We start from the raw sequence: 24,756 nt of genomic DNA, 5'->3' as shown, positions 1-24,756 counted from the left end.
TTGGTTTGCTGTATCTTTCTCTCAACTTTCTCAACATCTGCCATGAGATGTCTCAGGGCTGCCTTTAGTATGTAATCTGTCTATACCTCTTTGTACATGTTGAATTTTAACTGAACAGAATAGATGTCTCTGTTTCAGCTGATCTTTGGAATGAAGCATCAATTTAAAGTGAAACAGTTCCATTTGCACTCTGATATTTTTATAATTGTGATTGTTGGATGAAGTAGCTGATAAGAATTCTTTTGTGTTACTAATTTCCTTTACTGATTTCTCTTGTGCTTTATATACTGTGATGGCATTTACAGCTGAAAGAAGCCAGTTTCACACCTTCTTATAAGGGTGAATAAATGACAAATTCTCATTAGACAATATTTGTAGTTGTAGACACCAGTTCATAATGGTCAAAGTCTTGTATGTATTCATTTTCCTCTAGCTAATTCCTGCCATTTTTCAATATCATCATCATTTGAATCCCCTCTAGGAAATAAAATCAAACCCAACTTTTTAAAATGCAACATACAATTATGTTGCTTTGTGTATTGCATTAAAAAATGCTTGTTTTCTGCATGTTGTCTTCCCCAGAAGATTACTTGAGGGAGGTTGACAGATCAATAAGGTTTAATTATCATCAAAGAGCAGACAAGATAAATTTATTATATATCTATAATGAAATCAGTTTTCAATGTACAAAACTCTTAAAAGAGGATATTCCACATTGGCGCTAATGCATTATCATATTCAAAACTTTTACCACTTATTTACTGTAAAAGACTAGACTAGAGATAATTTTTTAAATCAAATTTTAAAATGGAATTAGCTTTAAGATGCTGATTGTTCTTCATTCTTCTGCAGGCAAAATGGTTGTATTCCTGTAGGACAGATGGCATTTGCTTTTATACTGATGTTCAAACATAGTGATAGGTTGAACCTTGCATTTAAACTATTAAAAACTGGTTCTTTAGTATGCTGAAGGATGCTATTCAAGTAAAATTGCTTTCATTTGTTGCTACATAAATGTGTAGCTTCACTGGGCTTCCTTTTTCACAACTTTACTTTTCAGTGTGTTTTTTTCAGAAATATCTAATATATTTAGTTCTTTAAATAGCTGCACTGTTACTACCGTATAGTTACAGTAACAGATTTCTGAATGCACAGAAATGAAGTAAATGTGTGTCTAAAATTATGACAAAGTGTACTATTGTATACTGAAATACAATTGTAAGAATATGAGCTAGAAGTAGATGTTTTATTATTTTCAGCAGAGTATTTCTGCATTATCGCTCCAGTAATATGAGCCAAAATTGTATTGAACATTTCTGGTAAATACTGGTCTATCTCAAGAAACTCATTCTATAAAAGAATTAATGAGGAGATGATGCAAATAAAAACATAGGAGAAAAGATGATCAAAAAAGGTTCTTGAGTGGACATTCAGTGACCATTCTGAACCAGTAGACTTTTAAAGAATTATTTGAAATCTGTAAATTCAGTATATTCTGAAAAAAAATAAAATCAAGAGGAAGCCTTAAGAGCGTAGATCTGTCACATTAAAAAGTTAATACATCAAAAGACATAGTTCTTTTTCTCTTCTATTCCTTTTGTGGTTGAGGGAAGAGTAACAACACAGACATCTCTAGATGAGACAGCATAAGCTGAGTACCCCTGTGAGAAGGGACTCCACTTTTCACTTTGGGTCTTGGTGAACTGGGCAGGGCTGAGAGAGGACTTACATGAGAGACAGGTGATGACAGAATAGATTCAACTGAAGCTGAGGAAGTACCTGGAGAGAAATGGGACATGGTAACATATAGATGTCATCCTGTTAATAAATTATTTGTTCATTTTGATGATCCTTTATATGTTGTAAGCTGCTCTGTTTAGAACTGACATTCATATGCATGTGGAGAAACTGGTACAATCAATCTTAGGAACTTTAAAGCTAGTAATGAAGAAAAATAATAACTACTAAGGCATCTGTTACTCGTGAGGATCATTTTGGAAGGTAAATGGAATGGTTCCTTTCCCCAGATTTAATAACTGCATACGCTCATGAACATTAGTTGCTTGTGCATGGACAAGTTCATATACATAAATAATGGTGCTAGAAATCAACTCTCTGCATGCAAATGCAATTAAGAAGAGGTATTAGTATTACAGTCCTAGTCTCCTGAGGAGAGGTTTCACCTCTGGAAAATAATGTATTGAATCTTCTTCTAGGGGAACCTAAAATTGACAAATAAGAAAAGAGTCTTTTAAATGTATGCCACTATTTTCAGTGTTAGAGTTTTCTGGATTGTCATAGTCAGTACTTTTTCAGATTTTAGCTTTTTCTGGTGCTGGGATGTATATTTATTTTTGTGTGCAGAGTTAGTGCCACTGCACATGGGGACTGGCATGTATATGACACTTTGTTTGCACTCAGGTGATAGTTTTTGTGTATAATTTTTAGTATTTGTTTGTAGGAATGTAGTGCCATAAACAGGTGTGGCTTGATGTATTACAGTGAGCCCCTGTTGTTTGCTTTAATTCAGGTAATCTTAAGACATCCTGTTTTATGTAATGTGTTCCCTTTGCTTTCAATCCATCACACTTCCAGACTTAGCTCTTCTGTTATTTCTTATTTGTGTGATCTAGTAATTTAGAATGGGAATTTGCTAACGTTAATTTTACAAAGATATTGATAGTTTTTTGTTATGTTTTATCATTATTTGTATCAGTAGGCACTAACATGTCCAAAAGGAATGCATGGATCTTTATTCTGCCGTTAGTATGGCTGTACCAACTGGTTTTGAATTGCTATAGGTAGTAGAGTATTTGCAACTAAGTGTGAAGGTCACTGGGTCAGAGGAGGTGTATCAGCTGGGAATTTATTTGAATACAGGAACAAGTCAGTTTATATTTTGAGTGTATTCTCAGGGCTTTTTTTCCTTTGAATGCTTCTTCTGCAGCCACGTATATGCCATTTAGAGACCTCTATGGTAATTTGATATTTTGTACTTAATATCCTAGTAAAATACACACATAAAGTTCATGTTATCGGAAGGAACACACATTGCTAATGCCAGGAAAATGTAATATTCTGTGTGTTTTTTCAGACCTTTTTTTTTAATTAGGATATGTCTGCTTGTACAAAAAGGTTAATTTCTGTCTGGCAAAGTGTATGCAGATGAGGAAAGAGCAGACTGATGTTATTGTAAATTCATGAACTGTATCTACATTAAAAGTTCATCTTTTTTTTTTCCTGCCCTTGAAAGGGAACAGCTAGAAATGACAGGACATATTGAAATGAAGTCTCAGTTTCACACATGCCTGACAATGTTAAATCATTTTGCTTTCTCCATAGGATTTTAAGACAGTGCTGTCTTTCCCCCAGTACCCAGGGGAGTTTCTGCACCCTGTGGTTTACGCGTGTACTGCAGTTATGTTGTTGTGCCTGTTTGCTTCCATTATCACCTACATTGTCCATCACAGGTAAGAATTCCATTTTAAGCACTTGTGTTAAATGGTCAGCAATATTCTGAGTACTTCGATTTTTTTAACCCCTACTGTAAATATAAATTAAAATGTTCTGAATTACTGTTGGATAGTAATGGCAGCAATGTGGTTTACAGCAGAGAAATCAAAACAAAGGTTATGTCAACCTTTCCTAAGCTTTTCCCAAGCTGTATCCTTCTGCACACTTTTCCTAAGATTTCTAACTTGACATTTCAATATAAAACCATGAGCACTATGAAGTTGCTTTCTGGCAACTTCCAGTTGAGCAGACTTTGGCAAGCTACACTGGCTTCAAAGACCAGGTTTGGTTGGAAAACTAGTAACTCTCATTGGATAAAAGAAATTCTCTTTGTCTTTTAAATTTTAGTTTTAGAAAGCTTGTGTTTTCCTTTCTGTGAAAAATTTATATAAATGCCATTTTAACTACATACCTCTTGTTAAAGACCATTAGCAATTTAAAAGAGTAGGAATGTATTGTACTGTAGAAGCTGCTAAATATTAATTAAGTGAACTTAATGCAATATCTTCTGATCTTCATCTTCCATTTAATACTTTAGAGAGGTCTTGTTAAAGTTCTGCATATCTGAAGCTATGCAATAAGCCTTTTGCTTTTAGTACTCTACTTTAAATGCTTGATTTGGTGGAGGAAACTTTAAATCAGTAGACTTTTACAGGTTTTACCATTAACCTTACCTTTTTACCATTCATTTCAAGGCTGTATAAGTCAGGCTCTGTCCTGTAGGTAGATTGCTATGTAGATATTCAAGAATCAGAGAATTTAATTCTATCAAATTAAATATTTTTTTCAAATAGTAATTTTCATGATAGATATGTTGGTTTTTTAATTTTAAAATGTGATTTTTTTCAACAGCACAATCCGAATAAGTAGAAAAGGATGGCATATGCTTCTCAACTTTTGCTTCCATACTGCTCTTACATTTGCTGTTTTTGCTGGTGGAATCAATCGCATTAAATATCCAATTATATGTCAAGCTGTAAGTATCTGTCTTAGTAATTCTTACTTAGAGAATTGAAACTTGCAACTGAATTTTCACCATAATATTGATAGTTCTCCTTCTTTTTGTATATTGTTCCTGGATCTTAAGCTTTTCAAAATAAATCATTGTAAGTATATCATTTAAAGGCCAGCACTGGAAGTGTTCAGTGTTTGGTTGTCACCTGAGTTTCTGTAGGAGGGTGTAGGAGACATTAATGTCTCTGAAGCTCAGAATTACTTGGTGGTGTTTTTTTTTTTTTTTAAAGCCATGAAAGTTTTATTATTTCTCTGCTGTGTAGAATAGCTGAAAAATATGAATTCAAAATATGTCAGTCCTTCTCGTGTTTTGGATTGGATGTGTGGGACTAAGGTTAATGCTTCACTATAATACACATACCATTTCCCCAAGGGAGGCCCTGGCTTCACTGGGTGATCTCTAAATATACACTTGGGCAGCTTAATGTTTATAGTATGGATATGTCTTTTAATTACAACTTGAGCTAAGGAAACAAAGCAGACCAGTATATTTGTGATATATGGGCCCCTGTTTGCACTGCTGGACTGTTTCACATCTCCTGCTTCAGCCATTTTGGGGCAATAGTGTTGTGAGATGCACAGAGAGGGCTGGCTTTAGCTGCCCTGAGTCTGTACAATGTGTAAAGAAAGTAATTTTAGTTGTCTTCCGTAATGCCTGATGAGGGATCGTTGCAATTTGTTTATCTTAAATATTTCTTCTCTTGGATTTTATAGAAGTGCTCCAGGTCTCATGAATGTTGTTGGTATTTGCTGTAATAAAGCATTTCTTTTAGCCAACCTTCTCCCAGATATTTTGCCTGTCACTAATCTGGTTCTTTGGAATGGGTGTAAATAGCCAGTGTCACCAGATAACAGCAGAATCAATGCAAAATTTGCATAATTATAGTAAGAGTTATCAGTCTAGTTTTCGGTGCAATGCTTTGCAAGCCTTTTGTGTATACTTGTGTATGACCATCAGTAAACATCACATGTAGATCTGTAAGCACTGTAACATTTATAAGTGTGAAGTCTACCTTTGTGTATTACATGCTATTCATTTAATAACAGTTATCCACTAGATTATTTTAAGATAAATATCTCACAATAACTAATGTGTTGTGTCATAATTAATCTGTAAGTTCTAGTAAATTGAAATATCACTTACCATTGTCTTTATCTGCAGTTTGCAAGTGAGGGTAGCAGATTAGTTTGTAGGGCAGCCATGGCCATGTAATTACATGATCGCAAATGACCATCTGTTGCTGCCGTTGTCTGATTATTTACTTTGCGGATTGCATGGTAACAATGTGGTATTAACAGCTATAATGAAAAATTGATTGAGATAAATGTGTTATTAATAGTCTGTTACAAGTAATACATAAACTACAGGGGTATCTTCATAAAATGCATTATCAGTGACATCTGTCTCTTGCTATGGTATAGCGCCAGATCCTGAGCTGCTGAGAAACATGCACACTTACAGAAACTGAATTGATTCATTCCTATATGTCTTCTAACCAGTTTCATAAAGTTAATTATTTACCTGACAACATGCTACATTAACAGACAATATCATCAGTAGTTAAAAGACAAAAAATATACAGGTCACACAAGATGCAGGCTGTCCTCTGTTTCCTGGTAGAAGTTGTCTGTCTGATGTAATTAGATAGGGCTAATGGATGAAATAGTTCAAACAGTCACAGAATCACATAACATGCTGGGTTGGAAGGGACCCACAAAGATCATCTAAGAGAAGACTCCTCTAGCTGGTAACAGAGGTTGAACAAATATTCACTCCCAGAACATTGTACCCCACCACAGATCCTTTCTTGCTTTCTGACAGCAAGTTTTTCAAAATTCTGTGAGTCCCAGTGTGTCGCTGCTGAAGTCGGAACGGCCAAAGCGACACAGATATCAGACGTAGTCCAGGTGTAAGGTGATCAGGAAGCTGTTTATTGCTCTCAAGTGTTTCTTTTATACTCTTTGTACACTATCGTGCCACAACACAATTGGTCAAAAGTCTCAAGCATAAAACACAGTACGTATTTCCATTGGAGACACAGAAGATACTGTGCTTACTGTCATTGGTGACCTGAGGACACTGTGCACACTGTCATTGGTGATATTATGCACATTTTGATTGGTGACCTTTGGTCTGGGCTGCATTATGTTTGTTCCATCCAGCATTACAGTAACTATTTCCTTAGAGTTGCTTACATTCCTCATCACTAAATGCCAGGCTGCTGACAGGTTCTCTGTCAACCCCGACACCAGTGCCTGTGTCCTTCTGTGATAACCCTGAGACAATTGGTCTGTGAATTAATGTTCAGGGTGCCAAAGCTAGGAGTAACGGAGTCAGGAGTCAGGGAGAGACACTAATAGTTTCCTGAGAAGCTTATGTATTTGAACATTCCCCACAGCTTGCATAAGTGTTTATGGGGTGGACAGCACTCCTTCTCTCCTATGTATGGAATACAGCAATTCTTTAAATCATTCAGCCAATGAAATGTATATTATGTAGCTGGCTTGGGCTTCTGTGTCCCTTCAGTCTAAGATTTGTCTCTTTCTCCCTTTTATTTTTTTTTTCCTCAGTTCTGGAAAATAACCTGACATTGGGGTTTAAAATATATTTGTGAAAATGTTACTGCTTCAAGCAGCACTAAAATATTACTTATACTGCAGGTGTAACACTTTCAGTGTTACCATACTACTACACCTTTCAATTTGCTAAAATTCAAAACACAGCTTTACCCTGCAGCAATGCAATTTCCACCTTTTGTTTCCTGAGTGCGTACCGAAAGATTCCAAGTGCGAGTATTTTTTGTCCTAATCGCTGAAATGTTGTATCAAAGCCGGTGAACCACCACCTTTCTTATTGTAATTATCCCTAAAACTTTCACACAAATTTCACTGCTGCATCCTTACCCAAGTGAAATAATAGACTGAGTTAACTTTTATCCTTCAAAATTAACCAAAAAGGATGGTTCTAAAATAGCTTCATTTGGATTGCCTTCTGCCTCTAAATGAATAGTTCCAGGCTAGTTTTAAGCATCAGAAATTAATGCTATGGAAATGAACCCATTTTCTCTGATAGCTGAAAGAACCTTCAAATCCCCTTGAAGGTGAAATAATCAAACAAAAAAAATGTCTTTTCAGAGGTGGTCAGATATTTATTTTTATATGGAATCTAAAAATCTAAAATTCCCTTTTAAACCTACATATATATTTCATGAGATTTTGTATAGATGTTTCACTTGCATATGTGCTATGCAGTCTATGATTTATAAGGAAAACTGATGCTAGAGTGTTGGTCTAGAAGAGTTCATTGCATCTTCATACCTCTCTCCTGTGTGAATGAATCTACAAACTGTTTAGATTACCCGTGAATCTGATTCTGGGTGTCACTGAATGTTGACTGGTGTTGTAGAATCCAGTGTCTTGAATTTATGGCAAAGTCTTTCATGCAAATCAAAAGTTGTCTTAGGAGCAGCTAAATGGGATTAATCAGAGCCAGTACACTACCAGAAAGGTGTTTGAGCCAGCTAGTGGATGACATAGTCATCCCCTTCCATCTCCCACGGTTAGGATCTCATATTGCTTTCTTTCAAATGGCAGAAGGAAGATTACTCCTTTTATGTAAGGAATGGGAGAGAAAGGAGAATGTAGCTGGATCACTCCCTGTGTGTGGGAGGCATCAGTTCTGTTCTCTCAGACAAAGATTTCAATTTCATGAATGGCCCCTACTTTCCAGGAAAGCATGAAAGCCATGAGGTTATGGATGCTAGGGAATGAAATCATCAGTTCAGCATGTTGTGGCATGAAGAATAGGCTTAAGGGCACAAGATTCAGGAGGCAGAAAAGTTAGGGAGCAAGACAGGATCTTAATTTTTTATCCTAGTGGCCAGTCAGTGAGTGGCATGATCACTTCAATCGCATCTCGAAGAACCTCCTATATGTTTTTTAAAATGAAAGTTTCCATGTAAACTTTGGCACAGCTCAGATCTCCCTTCTCCCTGATAAATGCCAAATGTGAAGCTGCTTGTGAATTCCTTTCTGTAAGGCAGTAAATCTTCAACAAGAAAGGCAAAGCCCATTCCATACTAGCAAGTAGCCTACAAGTTCAACTCAGAAGGTTCAACTTCTTGCGTTAAATTTTCTACCTGTGAAGAGAGCATGGGTTTTTTTCTAATGCTAAATGTTAAAGATCATGAAAAATTCACATCCAGTGGTGTTACAGTCTGCAGAGAAATTCCTGAATCCCTTCATCTCACTGAAAAGAATCACTTTCGTTGCAGGATTAATAGTTTAATCAGAATGTCAGTGCATATCCATATCCTTCTTTAAATAGAACTGGCTGAAGAAGTACAGTCTTATTGAAATATGACTACAATTGGAAAAAAAAAGAAAAGAAACTGAATTAAAAACTTGGGAAAAACAAAGAAATTTGTGTGCAAGTTCAAGTTGATCAAGGGAGCTTTTTGTGCCCAAATGCTTTGCATAAATGTGTATTCTGGTCTTTACCATGGTAACGGCATCATGTGGAACTTAAGTTACCTCTAAGGTACTGAAATTTCTTGAAGTAGCACAAATAGACAGCATCTTCTTACTGCAGAAAAGCATAATCTTCTATTCAAAAGGCTGGTGCTTATTCCCAAAGATAAGTGTTCTAAGAACACAGGATGTGAAAAACTGAATCCAAGCAAACAAGAAAATTTTCGCCTTATAACTGTGGTCATTAAAGAGCTTTAGGTGCAATACTGTCTTTCAATGCATATGTCCTGACAGTTTTTTCCTTATCATTTGGACTGTCAGTGGAAAACCTTCTTATAAATAAGGGTCATCACTTCAACGTTTACAGTCATAATCCTTTGTTCTGTGTGGAAAACTCGACCTTTTTCACACAATTTTATAATTGTAATTATATAATTATAATTTGAAATACAAAAGTTCTACTAATAGCAGAAATAGTTTTAAGTTGCCACTTGGGTGTGGCAATTTGTATGTATTTGTATATATGTACTTTCCTCTTAAATTTATATATATTTATTTGCCTCAAACTTTACAGAGGCACAAATCCAGTCACAAGATACACAAGATAAATTTTTACCCTGGGCCTTTCATGCAGGTTTACATTTGCTAGCAGAGTTAAGTAAGAGTGTATTGAACAAAGCCACATTTGTTCTGTTCCCCTTTCTGTTGAGCCTTGTCCTTCCCTTCCATGATATGTCTTTCTAGCATAGAGTTCAGATGTCTTCCTAGTTTAAGAGAGGTAGAAAGAGGTGGTCCCACTGAATGGGACAAAAGAGCTTGCAGTCACAGTCCCTAAGCGCAACAGTGAGGAAAATACATCTCTGTAACATTACTGATGTCAGTGTGGAGACATGGGGCAGAGAGCAAAGCCTACTACTTTGAAACACTGAGTTTTCAATATGAGGCGTGACAAGCATTTCTTTACTAATTATTGTTAGTGGATGAATAAGAGCAAAAATTCTAGTCCAAAAGCATATTTTGTGATGGTAATTGAGAAACCAAATTATCTCCACTGTCATGTGAAAGGAGGGGAGGGGTTTACCCAACCCTTAGTGTGGAAGAGATTTTCTTGACCCTTAGTAATTTACTTGTCTGTCAGTGCCTCAGGGGTCTGTCAGCATCTGTAATCGGGACTGTTCATTGAACAGATTCGTAAGATTGGAAGGTGATTCGACTGCCCTTCTCAGGGGTACTAAGCCAACAGCATGGAGACCCCTCAATGGATCTTCCCATTCTGCTGCCAGAAACTACTAGCACCTATGAAGGACTCACTCTAACAGTTTATAGAATAACACGCTTTATTAATACAAATTGTGACAGGTTAACAAGGTTCATGGGTCGTTGGTGATTGTGTCTGACTGCAAAAATGTGTTTAAAGCAATCTACTAATACTATAAAGCAAGCACAATCTCTAATCCTAATAACAGCATTTAGCATGCATAGAATATGTTTCTTACTCAATAGGCATCCCTATGGGGGGGAAGACAGGTTCAGCCCTTTGACTAATCCCAGCAGCTTTGGTGGAGTCTTCCTTAATTTTCCCCCTATTCATAACTTACTTTTATACTATCTCGTTAGGTTAGGTGGAGCTCGAGTGACTTTAGTCATAAGTACTTTTATTTCTGATTGATGTAAAATTCTCTTACTTTGGTTCACATACTTAATGTGTTGTATCTTGGCATCTGTCTCCCTCAGTTGACAGGTACTTATAGTCTTTGAACTACAAGGTACTACCATGTTCCCTTCCCTGCAGGGAATTCCATGGAGGGAGGCCACGGTGTCTCCACTCTCTTCCACCCTCCATTCCATTCGCCGTAGCAGGTGCTTATTGTTGTATAGGGAGCCTTTGTGGGTCACATTGACCATGTTCCATCCAGGGAGCAGCAGCTGCGTTTTACCCTGTAATTCTTAGTCACCTCTAATTTTTAACCCTATCCATCCTCCCACCCTTTCCTTTAGAATTTAGTGTAACAGCTCAGTGCATCCTTCCAAATGACACACTGTGGTTGTGTCATCTTGCATCTGTCAGTCATAAGGAGGTCCTGCATCATCAGGATATATCCTCTTTTCCTTCAAGCAAGAAATGCAAATGATTAGGGTTTTTTTGAGACAGAAGGATGCATATTATTAAAGAGTTGATAACATCATCAGAGGATGATAACATTTCTGTCTCCTGTCTATATTTGTTCAATTTGTCCATATATCAGAAGAAAGTCAGCTACTGAAATGTGAGCACACTGTGAAGAACAATAATGAGACTAAGGCGTGGCATTGCAATGATGTGTTAGGTCAGTTGAGTTGCCTCCTTGAAAGTTCAGTAAAATGATTTTATTGTACTATTTTCAGGTCTCTCATTCATTTAAGTGGCTTATTATTGCTGTCTATATGGCCATATATGTTGTTCAACATTTCACATGTAGGAGCCTTTTCACATGGAATTCATTCTACTGTTCATATTTTTACATCATACTTGTGTGGAATACAGAATATATAGCAGGCGTGCTATGCCGGAATGAGAAAGAGGTTAGGAATCAAATCTCTAGAATTTTTCTGGTTTTACATCATGATTTATACCTCCTTTTTCTTCCCCCTTTTTCCTTCTCCTCTCTCCCTCCTGCCTTACTCCTTCACTCCCCTCCTCACTCATGGCCCGATTCACTGTGTCCCTACAGAAATGCTGCAAGCTGCATATGAACTAAGTCCAGACAGCACTAGTCCCTGAGCTGGCAGTGTCTGCCAGCTGATGATATAAAGTTGTCTCATTCTCTTATTTCTGCTTCTTTTACCTCAAGCGACAATAGCAATGAAGGCTTTATACTCCCTTGTCTAATGTGACAGACAAGTCCCAGAGAAAGTTACAAAGGGTTTCCAGTTGAAGATATTTGCTGCTATCTTCAAGTTTTGAAATATATTACTAAATATAAACAAAATGCATCGAATTTTTTTCTTTACTCATCAATTATTTTGTTTTAAGTGGAGCAAAAAATGAACACTGGTTCAAATAAGTCATTAGATTTGTGTTAGCTTTATTCAGCAATTCTCTGTATTCCTTAAACATTTATGTTCTTTCCAATTATAGCAATATTTTACTTGTCACTGCAAAATGTCAGGTTATTGCTTCAAAGGTAACCTCATTTTATATAATCAGATGGAGACTTAGCTGATGTAATAAAGTAGTGGAGATTGGATAAAAGTCCAATTACTGTTTCCATAGTAATGAATAACAATTATTAACATAACAAAGATGTTAGTATTTTAAAGGTGTTTGTACTTTATTTTACTTTCAATGATAAACACACCAGTTTCTTGGTGATAGTAACACTATTAGAGATTGTATATCTTTTTAAGGGAGGCTGCCAAGACCTGTCATTTAATTTTAAAAATTATATGGCTAAGTTTAAAAGTTTCTTAAAATATGTCTGAAAATAATCTAGTTTTGGGCAAATAGCACTGATTCCTTTGACAGAAGTCAATCTTGGCTGTATGTAGCAGAGAGGGAACTACAGCAGGACATTCTTGAAAAATTAAAGGAAATAGTAGCAAGAAAATAGCAAGAAAAATACAGGTCTCTCATTAATTTTTAAATCTCATTGTCATGGTAAGCTAACAAAGCTTGCAACACAAACAGGTGTAAAATGTTGTCATTAATCAGGTTCTTAGAAAACTAATGTCTTTACAGTCTTGGTTTCCTAACATGCCATCTGGCATTACAGATATTACCTATAATAGATTAAATAAATATTTGTAAGTGCAACTGCTAGATGCACTTACAAATTCATTTTAAGAAATCTATTTGTTTGTACACTTATGCAGTAAGATTCTTCTAAAACTCTTGTTTTACTGATCCACTTACTGAGTTGTTTAACTGTCCATTGTTTTTTCTAGGTTGGCATAGTACTGCATTATTCTACACTCTCTACCATGCTATGGATTGGAGTAACTGCCAGGAATATTTATAAGCAAGTCACAAAAAAACCTCAGCCATGCCAAAACAGTGACCAACCTTCTTATCCAAAGCAGCCACTACTCAGGTATGGAATATTAGTTACACTTTATTTTTTAATGTCTTCCTAAAACATATCAATTATAAACACTTTCTTTTATTTCTGTATTCTTTGCCTTTTAAAGACTATAAATAGGATCCATAAAGAATTGAGCCACTTAGGTGTGTGTAAATATCTGAATATTTATGGTATGCTTATGGTTTACTCAGGAGATATAAATATGCAGAACTGGTATTGGCTGGGTTCAGATAACCTTTATCTGAATGGTAAGAATTGAAATGTTTCTGTTGGTTTCTTATGGAGGGAAAAAAACCCCATACACAATCAAAAACTGGCTTCCTTCCAAGCATTATTTAATCGTCAGAAACTATGCTATAATAACTCTTCCTTTACCCTTATCTCTTCTGCTTTAATTCTTGCCCACACTTGTATTGGTAGCCTAATAACCTGATAGCAACTTTCCTCATTCCACATCAGAGATCTAAGGCTGTTAGAGGAGCAACTGGAAATCTGCCCTCCCTATCAGCTTTTTAGATGAAGTAGGCTAACAAACGTGTCTCTGACAGCATCACAGGTGTAATACAGTAAGAATTCTTACCAGAAGCCTGTAAGATGCACAAACTCCAAGCCAGAATAGTCAGTATGCACAGAAAGGGGAAAAAAACGCTAACAAAACCTTACCATAAACTAGGTTTTCCAGCTAAAGGCATTAGAAGATTAATTAATCTCTTTTGAGCTTAGTTGTCAAGAAATTAAGTATTACCCAAAGTTATGTATTGTGCATGTATAGATTTTGGAAGGAGACTAAGACAGAGAAGAACTTCCAGAGAACAGTTCCTCCCATCTGTCTTGGATGTTTAATGAGGACAGGATGAATTATCTTATGGAGGTGCCTCTCTTTCCCCAAAGATCATGGGAAAACCTGAATGGTCAATTTAGCCTGAAGACCTCCATTTTATAGTGAAGGACAGGAAATAAGAATTCTACTTTTTATGGCTCTTCTGTGAAAAATCCATATGAGTGTATTCTTTTGGATAGACGAAAATAAGACTAAATAGACTAAAATAAGTTATTATTTTAGTTTAAACACAAAATTTTTAACAAGTAACAGTTACAGATGACTGTGTTATGTCACAACGTGTTAAAAGTCTGTAGGAAGATGAATTGTGTTTTTCTGTCTGATTCTGCTGAGTGAAATTTTTACTAACATCATTAGATTTCCTTTTGATAAAACATTTTATTTTTAGTTATGAAATTGATTATAGTTAACATAAAATTTGTATTGTGAAGAGAAGAATTGCCATACTGATCCTGAGCTTTGTTAGGTGTAAGCAAGGGGATATACTTTCACTAGGAGTGCCTGACTTTGCAGATACATGATTTACTATGCTATTCTTCATAAATGAGAATTTCAGTCCTTCAGTTACCAGCTCATGGCAAAATGAATAATTGCCAATTTTCAAATGCTGCACTGTGACTATTAAAGTAGAAAATTGTTACAAGTTACATAGACCCAGCATAGTGTATGTTCTTCAAATTCAAATCTTGTTTGAGTTGGAAAACAATAGACAATCAGGTTACAGAAAAGATTACTCTAATTAGAATCTTTGTTGTACCGGTCATGTTGAGGTTCTCAGACCTCAGACATTTATAGAAAATAAATAGCAGCTATTTTAAGTTTAGCAATAGAAATGATAAACCTCCTTTTAGCTGTAAGAGAACATGAGTATAATTGTTTAATAGATAAGTAAAATTATTCTAAGTTATTTTTCTCATGCAGGGCACCATATATCCTAGAGACACAGGCACTGAAATGTCTAATATGATTTCATAATGTTTAGTACTAGATTCAAAATAGTAAGGATCACTTCGTGTAGGAAACAGGCACAGTATATGTAAAATTAAAAATCCCATTAAGCAAGAAAATGCTAAACGCATAATTAGGAATCGTTGTTCTTTTAGAATTATAATGATAATTTTTTGGGGCATTTTAACTTTCCTGATTTTAATGAAATTAATATCAAAGTTATTCTGTATCATAATATTTCCATAAAATCCATTTAAGATGCTTATATTTCAGTGCAGTCATTTATAAGGAATGTTTTAACTAGTCAGTGTTCTTGTGTCTGTAAGCCAATGCTGGCCTTTATACGTATTATTTCTCAGGTACGTCTGGGTTTGGGTAAGGGAGTGTTAATTTGTCTAAATGGTATAAAGTTGATTCAAATGGAGATTGAGTTAAACTTTTTTATATGTCAGGACCGCCAGTGATGGGAAAAATATAAAACAGTCTACAAGACACTTTTAAACAAGAGGTAGTTTGTCGGTTATCCCTGTCTATAGACCTAGTTTGCCTTGTGTTCAGGTTTTGTTGAATACAAATATGTGTTTGGCAAAAACATTACACTTTGGCGTTGTCCTTCAGTCTTTTCTGGTAATGGGGGTGTGTGATAGACTGTGTTTCCAGTTCACATAGAAGTGGTTTTGTATTCCATATATATACACTTGCTATATGAATGAGACATAGGGATATCTTTTGTGAGTCAGTAAGTGGAGTCTACTGCCAAAAATCAATACATAAATCTGACATAAAAATTGTTCCACCACATTTTTTTCAAGGAGTTTGATCCACTCTAAAAAGTAGCTGAAATAGTGAAAATAAATACCAAAATACCTAAAAGGAGACCTTACTTACTAGTAGAAAAGGACGTGTGCTTGTAACAGTTACTTCAGTTTCTCTGCCTGCTGTTTGCATATTCAGTTGCAGAAGCAAGACAAATGAGGTGCACTTGATCTTTTTCTCCTAGTTTTCCCTGGGCTGTAGCAATAAGTGTCCTATTATGTAAAATTGTGGTTCTTTATTGGTTTTCTCTGTTATAGATAGAGTGATGAAATTTGAAACATTTTTGCCATCTAATTTTACTGAAACTTGTTCTACATGGCAATATGATTTTAAATATTGCCTCTTCTTATACATTAATCATGTATTATATGATACATTATATATGCTATGCATTATACACGATATATATTTTATTACATATATTATTCATGAAATATATATTATCTATTAATTACAGAGTTAAATCTCTCGGGGCCTATTACTTTGATGACTGGAACCAACTGTAACAATTTTGGCATTTTTCTCTAAATGTGCCTGGATGCTAATGAGGTGGATCAAATTAATGCATCATTGACTTTTGTGTATTGAAATGCTGAATCTTAGCACTTCAGCAGATAATGAAATTACTTCCTGTAAAATATACTCTCCGGTATTCTTAATAGAAATAAATAATTCTATCTGTTCATCCTCTGTGGACATTTGTTAAACCTGGCAGAGTTTAGCTTCTGACTCATCTGAAGTCAGCTTTTGCCAGCAAAGGCAAAGGAGCATGCAAGATTCAGCAGTTACTTCAATGTACAATACTTCTCATCAGCCCAAGCTGAGGCGCAGGTAGTATTAGGTTTTTGTACCTGGTATGTGCATGCATTTTTCATGTGATGCTTTGCACACATGCAAATTAGACAGAAGTACAGACTAAGCAGCAAAATATTTCTGAAAGATATTCTGTTAAAACCATTCCTTTCTAGAAAGACAGAAAAAAATTAGATTACTTTCATTTTTAATAAGATAACTACTGAGCACAATTGCATTATAAATATTTGAAATAAAAAATAAATAAGCTGCCAGCTGGGCCAGAGATTGGCGCTAAGGAGGCAGATAATTAAGTTTTATCTCAGGTTTAGGTACAAATATATCTCCTAATTTTCTCCCACCTCTTTTATTCAATGAATGTCTTACAAGATAACTAATATGGCACACTTCAGATTACAGAGTCCAATATCCTATATCTGTCATGCAAAAACATCAATGTGCATAAATAGGGTTGCAGAATCAACTGCAAAATGGATAACAGGTGATGTCACTGTCTCTGCTGAAATTCATCTTATTTATCATGTAATATATCTTGATAAGCTTTTTAAAATGTTCTTAGTAAAATTGTGGGACTTCTTGGAAAAGTACCCCTGGAGTGCTTTAGAAAAATTGTGTATCTAGCTTTAGTAGCAATTTAGAAATGGATTGTGTGGCCTTGTATTCAAAGTATTAGCCTTAGTACTATGGCTAATAAATATGAACATAGAGAATTTTGTGAAGATCACAACTGAGGCAAGTTAAAGCGTTTTCAGCAGCACACACAGAGTACCTACAGTCAATACCACTGGCTTCAATTCCATTCTCTAACTGTTTTCAACCTTAAATAGAATAATTTTTAGAATTATAAAGCTGTTTACATATTTCATGTATTTTGAAATGTCTTAAGTGTTTTATAGAAACTGTCCTTTGACCTGTACACAGAGCAGACCTAGAAATAGTAGGTGAGAACTGGAGCAGTTCAGTCAAACTGTAATGTCTGCTAATGGATGTGTACATGCAGATATGTGTGTGTGTGTGTCTGCTATTCTCTATGAGCAGGTTTCTGTACATCATATATACACTTCCAGAATACTGAGTGATGTCTTGGAAGCAGCAACAACAGGGGTCTTCCTAGTGAGCTGTGTTTGTGGTGTAGTGGTGACTAACAACATAAGCCCTGATCACATGGATGTGCAAGATGCAGCAGTGCTCCACTTGCATCCTCCCCCTCTTCTGTCAATGTGGCAGCAGCTCTTCACATTCATTCCCAAGCTCATTATTTCTCTCAGCTACCTAAACATTAATCAGTATCCAGCTAAACAGTAGCTAAGTATCTTTGTGGCATTAAATTATGCTAAATATTTTCACTGCAAAAAGAAGAAACCACACTAAACTTTCAAATCCAAGAAAAGCCTCTTCTTCTGTTATTGCCAACCAGACATGTTCTGAGGCTCTTGCTCTAAAGTGAGGAGATTTTACAGACTTACATGATGCCACAGAGGTCATGGCATCTGCTTAGTGCTTTGCTCACAGTGTTAACCCTGCTTGTCTTAGAATGAACATCTAGATGCTTGATCTGAATTCTGACAAGCTGGAAACCAGCACATGGGCACAAATGGACCTACTGCTGTGTGCTGCTGCATTTGCCAAACTGCTGGTCCTGAGAGAGCCCAGAGGGAAATGTTGTGACTTCCATCACAAATTGATGACATGGTAATTTTTACCGAATAAAGCAGGCTGTTTCCTGAATTTGAGTTGCACACAGCAATATTTATGATGTCATTGAAAATTGTCACATGATATTTCTCAACCATAATGGAGGTACTAAAAACATTCCAGTTATAAAGACTAGAGACTTCTTATATTTAGTTTTTAAAGAATGCTTATGTCCTTATGTCCAGATAAAAACCCCAGAGTAAAAAGAGCTAATTGTTTCTAATATTCCCAAGATTGAAAGGGTTTTCAGAAAATGACCTTTGTTAATCTCAGGGTCTAGAAAAATGTCCCCAGTCATTTATAACAAGTTGGCTACAATTTATTGCAGCATAACAGAAGCGTAATGGGGTAATCAAAATTTGACTTTGATAAAAAAATCTTTATTAAACATCAGGTTTGGCAAATATGCCATATTTTGGCTATGCCCTTTTCTGAATCTTCAGACTGAATCATATGAAGCGACTTAATTTACATTCTGACAGACACAGACATTACTCAGCCCCTTGACACCAGCAGCTCTGAAATGCAGTTAAGTTCTAGTGCATTTTTCATTAGCGCTGGCTCTCATAAATTCATGTCTTCAAGTATCAAACAATGAGAGAGAGGGAGAAAGAGGTCAGATGAAAAGCATCAATTACAGTCTATTGTTTTCTTTAGGATATGTCCTTAAATATTAATTCTCATAGAATCTTGAAGCTCATTTTTCCTTCCTACAGTTAACATACTCCTCTATAAAGTGTAAATTTAAGCCTGATTATCCCAAGGGATTATCTGTCTTTTCCTTAAAAATTCTCTACAGTTTGTATATGTTGAATTAAATGGGAAATGCCACAAGGCAGAATTCTCACAAGCCCTGAGGAGATCTCTGCAGTTCACTCTTTACTATTAGAATAGACACAGTTGTGTCATTGGAGAGTAAGTGAAAATGACGTCTCCCTGTAAGGTTTTCACCAGCTGGATGAACCATGGTGTGGTAAGTGAAACAGTGTCACTGAAAATATGCTGTATCATGCTCAAGGAAGTTGGCTATAATTTAAATACTTGATTATATCCTTTGCTTAGAGGACAGAATATTTTGATGTGAGCAGGGTCAGTCATCAGCAAGTTTAACTCATGTCTCTGATATAATCAACACATCTTATTTTAGATATTGGAAATTAAGACTAGAAATGTATATTATTAGATCATTTTGAATTGTTCTGTAATTAGTTATCGCAATCATCATGTATTCTCAAGACTGCTTATTTGCCTTCATACTGTAAGTTTCTAAAAAAAGCAAAGTGTGTAACAGCTGTTTTCACTGAATGGCTTGGGTTGGAAGGGACCTTGAAGATCATCTAGTGATATTTTTTAAATGTTATCTGCAAAACACTGTTCCCATGTTTCTTGTTTCAATATTTCTCATATTTCCCAGGAAGGAGAAAGGTCACATTGCTGAAACACCTTTTTTTAATTTTTTGCATTTGATAAAAGTTGACTGTAAGAGAAGCCATGTTTTTCTTATAGCTATTGTGTTAGTTTTATTCATCAAAATAAGGCTTATATTCAACATCAAAATAATTTACTATATTTTTATATTGGATATTAAAATAATTTAAACATAACAGCCTTTTCAAAGTTTTAGTTTGATTTAATTATAGAGCTAATCTTTGAACAATGGTGTATTCTGAAGACAATTTTAATGACTCTGACATTCGAAGATGACACAACACAACGATACCGCAGTACTACAGAAATGCTGATCATTTTGGTAAGATTGTACTGTGTCTTATCAGCCCACCAATTTAGGCAAGTTCTCAAAACAAACAAACAAACAAACAAATTTAAAAAAAAAAAAAAGTGGCAAAAAAACCCACCCAAACAAAAAGAATTTTAATGCTGGAACCTTAGCTGGAAAAACCAGAAAGATTCTGCCTCCCTGAGGTATAAAAGCTATAAAAGCTAGAAACAGGGAAAAGGAACAAAACAGAAAGTTTAAGTCTGTACATCATGAATGAGATGGAGAGGGAGGGTTGCAGAACTTAAAGGTGCTTGGAATTTGGTTTGATACTTCAAGGACATACTGGTATTACATGCTATTTAATCTGATCGCTCTTAAAAGGCTGATATATGGTCAGATGGAGTCAAGGATTATAGCCAAAGCCATTTTATTGCTAACTAGAAATGTAACTGAAAGGTCTGCAGTGGAAAAGGGTATGAAATGGTGATAAGGAAACATTTTCATGAATTCTTTCTATTGAATTTCAACATGAAGCTAATTGTATTTCTGTCAAATGGGATGAAATTATCTTAGATCAAAGAAAATGCTTAATTCAGGTTTTAATTAGTTGTTCCACACAAGAAAATTTCCAGTAAAAAGAAAATATTAAAATATTAAAGAGACCCAGAGTAGCAATATATTGTCAGTGGTACCCGGAGAAAGTTGTTGCGCTTTGCGTAGGCCACGTGAGTATTCACTGCTGACAGCACTGGGTTGCCAGTGTATGGTATCATAGTGTGGAGGTATTTTCCTGCCTACTCTAAATCAAACAGAACAAGTGACTACAACTTTACTTCTCCACCTTCCAGGTGAGTGTCTGAATTGTTGAGCTGCTAAGAGCAAGATGTTAACAGAGACACCTGTTTTGCTTTTAATTTCATTTCATCTGTCTTGTGAATCAAAACCCCAGCTGGAAGTATATCAAAAGTTTGTTCTCATATCCTAGATGGCAATACTGTTCTTCAAAACTGATCTGAATGCACTATTAAATACTTTCAGTAAATGATCCCTGGAACAGAGGTTCCTCCTTGATTTGACCTTATTTCAAGTGCGTGTCACAATCAAAGCAGAAAACGGATTTTGTTAGCTAAGGTACAGGCGAGATACACATGATGTTGACACTTTCCAAAGTAGAAATACGATAGTACCAAATCTTTAAGAGATGTTGAGGTAGAAGGTGAAGTTTTATCTTCTTTGTTTAAAGAACAGTGTGTGAGCTACTTAGTATAGATGAAAAGAAGTGGGTTACGGTTATTGTGAAAGAAATGTGTGTCAACTTACTACTTGTAAACAAGCTATTAAACAGCATAGCAAGTCACATATACAGATCCATTCAGGTGAAACTCTCTTGAATACTAAAGTTATTGGCAAATGTAGCCAAAAAAGAAAATAATCACACCTGAGTGATACCTGGTCATTTTATGAGAGAATGATGGTCTTGGGACTTAGGAACTTTTACTCCATGAGTTATGGCATTTGCAAGCTTGCAAAATTGTGAGCTTCATGAAGACTTATAATGATTCCTAAGATATTTTCAGGTTTGAAAGGCTGGAACTGCAATATGCTGATCTGCAGAACTGTATTAGATTAAATTTTCAGCTGCTTTTATTATGAGTTCACATTTAGGTATTTCCTAGAAATTCAGAATATTTGTCACACCATTTCTTGCCTTAATACCCTCTACAATTTGAGCTAGTTATATGCATAATTGTAGAGGGTAAGTTAGAGGGTGAGTAAGCTTGATAAAATGCTCCATGCTTTGATAAGCTGCTTCAGGCAAAATGTAAAACGCTGATTGAAAACTTTACAAGTTCAAGGATTTTTAGAAGATAGTATATTCAGATTCCAGTGGGGGCTTTGTAGAAAACTGTATCAGATTTGAAAGAGCTAAATATGTTCTCAGATAATTCTCTGGTGCTATATAGATTAAACTTGATTATGCAAAAATGCTGTAAAGAGAAATGCCCAAAATCTTCTCAAATGTGCTTATTGTCATTGTATGGACAAAAAACTAAGCATTCCTATCTGCATGAAATAATATTCACCACAGTTACAGAAAAGACTATCTGACTTGTAATTGTGAATGATTGTACTCATATACTTAAGAAAAAAAGAAAAACAAAGCATTTGATTTATTTAAGTAAAACCAGAGTAACATTAGATAGAAATTCTTTCTTTGAAAATTATTCTGTGAGAAAGATGGAAGTTAAAGTTTGTTGCAGGACACCTGTCTCTTAAGTAGGCATCTGTATGCATCCAGCTTAATTGTAATGAAAACAGTGATGTTGCAAGAAAACATAAGTCATGAAGATTTATGAAGTGTGTTGTGCAGACTGATAAACTGCAATGTCACAGAAATGAGAACACTGAAGGAAACCAATTAGTGTAATACAGGATTGTGGAATAGTCTGTAATAACTGCAGTACAGTATAATCACTGTGCATTTAAATTATAGTATGCATAGGACTTATTAGTTATTGCATTTACCAATGCATTGCCATTATTCCAAGTAATAGAAGATATTATTAGATTCCAAGAGTAAATGCTGAACAATAAAAAATACATGGATTATCTTAAAATAAACTAACAATAAAAACTAAATATATCTTTTGATGCATATATGTATATATATTAGCAATTATAGTTTTAAAGACATAATTTTAATGTTTCAGAATAATTATCTTTATTAATGAATGGAAAAATTCAAGGAAATGAAAGTATTTTCCTTGTACAAACATAACTGATGAAATCCACAGATATGCATATTACATTAAATATATTGGAGCATATATAACTGTAACTGTTGCAAATTCAGCTTCAGACCTGGTTTATTCTATGCATACTTCCTGTCAAATATGTGTGATAATCTCTGTTTTATGCCTGTTTTGAAGGAGGGCTTAAAAGTCTTGGGAGGAAGAGCTGCATTAAATTTATTCTCTTGATTTTGAATTGAGAGACCATGGAAAAATACCCATAAACTTCCACTGATCACCTTGATGTTGTACATCCTAGATAATTGAAAACCATTACTGGAGGTGTGGATGGTTCTTTTTCTTTTCAACTTAGTATTCATTAAAAACTCAAAAGAGAAGACATTAAAAAGAAAAACACACAATAAATAAGCTTAAATTGCAGTAAGGGGTAAATAGGTTCATATTAGAAAAATATTTTAAACTATGGGAATAGTTGGCAATTAAAATGGGCTACCTGGGAGGCTGTGGAAGCTCTGTCACAAGCAATTTGTTAACATGGATTAGATAAAGGCAAACCAGTCTTGATAGATGTTTAATGTGACCCTGACTCAGAGCTTTTGAGTGGACTAGATGACCTCCTGATGTTCATCCCTGACCTACAATTCGTTATTAGTAAACCAAGAATTTTTCCTAACAGTATTTTCATTTTTCAACCTTTATTTACTGCTGAATTCCTACAGCCTCATTGGTGTCATAAGAAACTCTTGTGGTTTATTATGTAAGCAAATTCTGACAGAAGAGACTTTGAAACTAATGTGTTCCAAATATGCCTTCGGTGTTTGGAAATGTTACGAGTCTTGTAGAAACTGGCTGCTGATCCCCCAGGTATTTTTATTCAGGTACCACATTACTATATAAAACATAACCAAAAATTAGACCAGCTTCTGCTCTGAAACATATGCACCCACAATGGGTTTTCAGTGGGAGTTACACATATTTAATCATAGGAAGATTTTGGTTTATAGATGGAAAATACTATTTATTGCTACTTAAAATTAAGTTTGGTAAATATTCTGGAATTTTAATGATACAGATTAAAATTATTTAAATATATAATATTTAATATACCTTAGCAAAACAGAATGTCCAGATTAAACTTTATGCCTCTTTTGAGTACTCACTCAGGCGAAGGGGTAATATCATTAATATTGGATTACACTTAGAGAATCATTCAAGATTCTAACAATTTATCTGAAAGTGAACATTGGCCACGTTTTCTGTGAAAGAAAACCTCAGCTCATGAGATACCTGACTTATTTATTTATTGATTATGAGAAATAACTGGGTAATGTTTTATCTATTGATTAGGAGGTAAGATCTATGATTACTGAAGACCATTTGTGTTTACTTTTCAATATTTATGAGCAATATCAAGAAATTGGAGATTTCAGAGATTTACCTTCAAATATTCTATATTATTTTTATGGAAAATATATCAAATGTAGTAAGTAGCTCCCTGTTCCAACATACCTTGACTGCTAGCGAGGCTTATTACAAGCAGTCACATCAGTGGTTATAGGTAATTCACCAAGAACATTATCTACGAATTTATGCCTATAAATCTCTGAGCAGATAATTTGTTCAGATGTATTTATTGCTTTAGTTTATTGCCTAGTCTTTTACTTTTGAAGTCATTGCTTTTGTAGGTTGATTATGGAGGATCCCTAAATTTATGGTATTTGCAAAGTCATGGGTGATCAGTCACACAATCTTGCCACTTCTTCATATTAGATGAGTTTATAGACATCTCCAGAAAAAAAATACCTTTACAGGCAGAGCTCATTTCCAAGAAATATTTATGCATACCACTTTGTAATTGGATTTCTGGAATTACTGATGTATCTAAAACTCTTTCTCGTGAATCAAAAAGATAAGGAATGACTACCTCTATTATTTTCAGAATAATTACCCCACACTGGCTGTAATTCGTAGGTAAGGCATTTTGGACTATTTAAAGAGGATTATCATACTTGTGTTATTGTCTCATATGAAAATGACATTAAACTTGTAAACTCTTAGTCTTCCATTAGTGATAATGAAGAAGCAACCAGTTAGCTATATTCCCTTTTCATG

General features: G+C 35.0%; 1 protein-coding gene across 1 annotated transcript in view; it reads left to right on the top strand.

Annotated features, from left to right (window-relative positions):
• LOC135418090 (adhesion G protein-coupled receptor A3-like) overlaps positions 1 to 24,756 on the top strand; it is a 262,688-nt gene that overhangs the window by 216,831 nt on the left and 21,101 nt on the right. Inside the window, exons 15-17 of the mRNA XM_064662990.1 lie at positions 3,343 to 3,470; positions 4,366 to 4,489; positions 12,922 to 13,067. Of these exons, the coding sequence (XP_064519060.1) occupies positions 3,343 to 3,470; positions 4,366 to 4,489; positions 12,922 to 13,067 (398 nt within the window). The remainder of the gene's footprint in view (positions 1 to 3,342; positions 3,471 to 4,365; positions 4,490 to 12,921; positions 13,068 to 24,756) is intronic.

The sequence above is a fragment of the Pseudopipra pipra genome, chromosome 8 (genome assembly GCF_036250125.1).
Source record: "Pseudopipra pipra isolate bDixPip1 chromosome 8, bDixPip1.hap1, whole genome shotgun sequence".
Classification (NCBI taxonomy): Eukaryota; Metazoa; Chordata; class Aves; order Passeriformes; family Pipridae; genus Pseudopipra; species Pseudopipra pipra.
The sequence above is the reverse complement of the archived record's forward strand: the minus strand, read 5'-3'. Positions and strand labels throughout refer to the sequence as shown.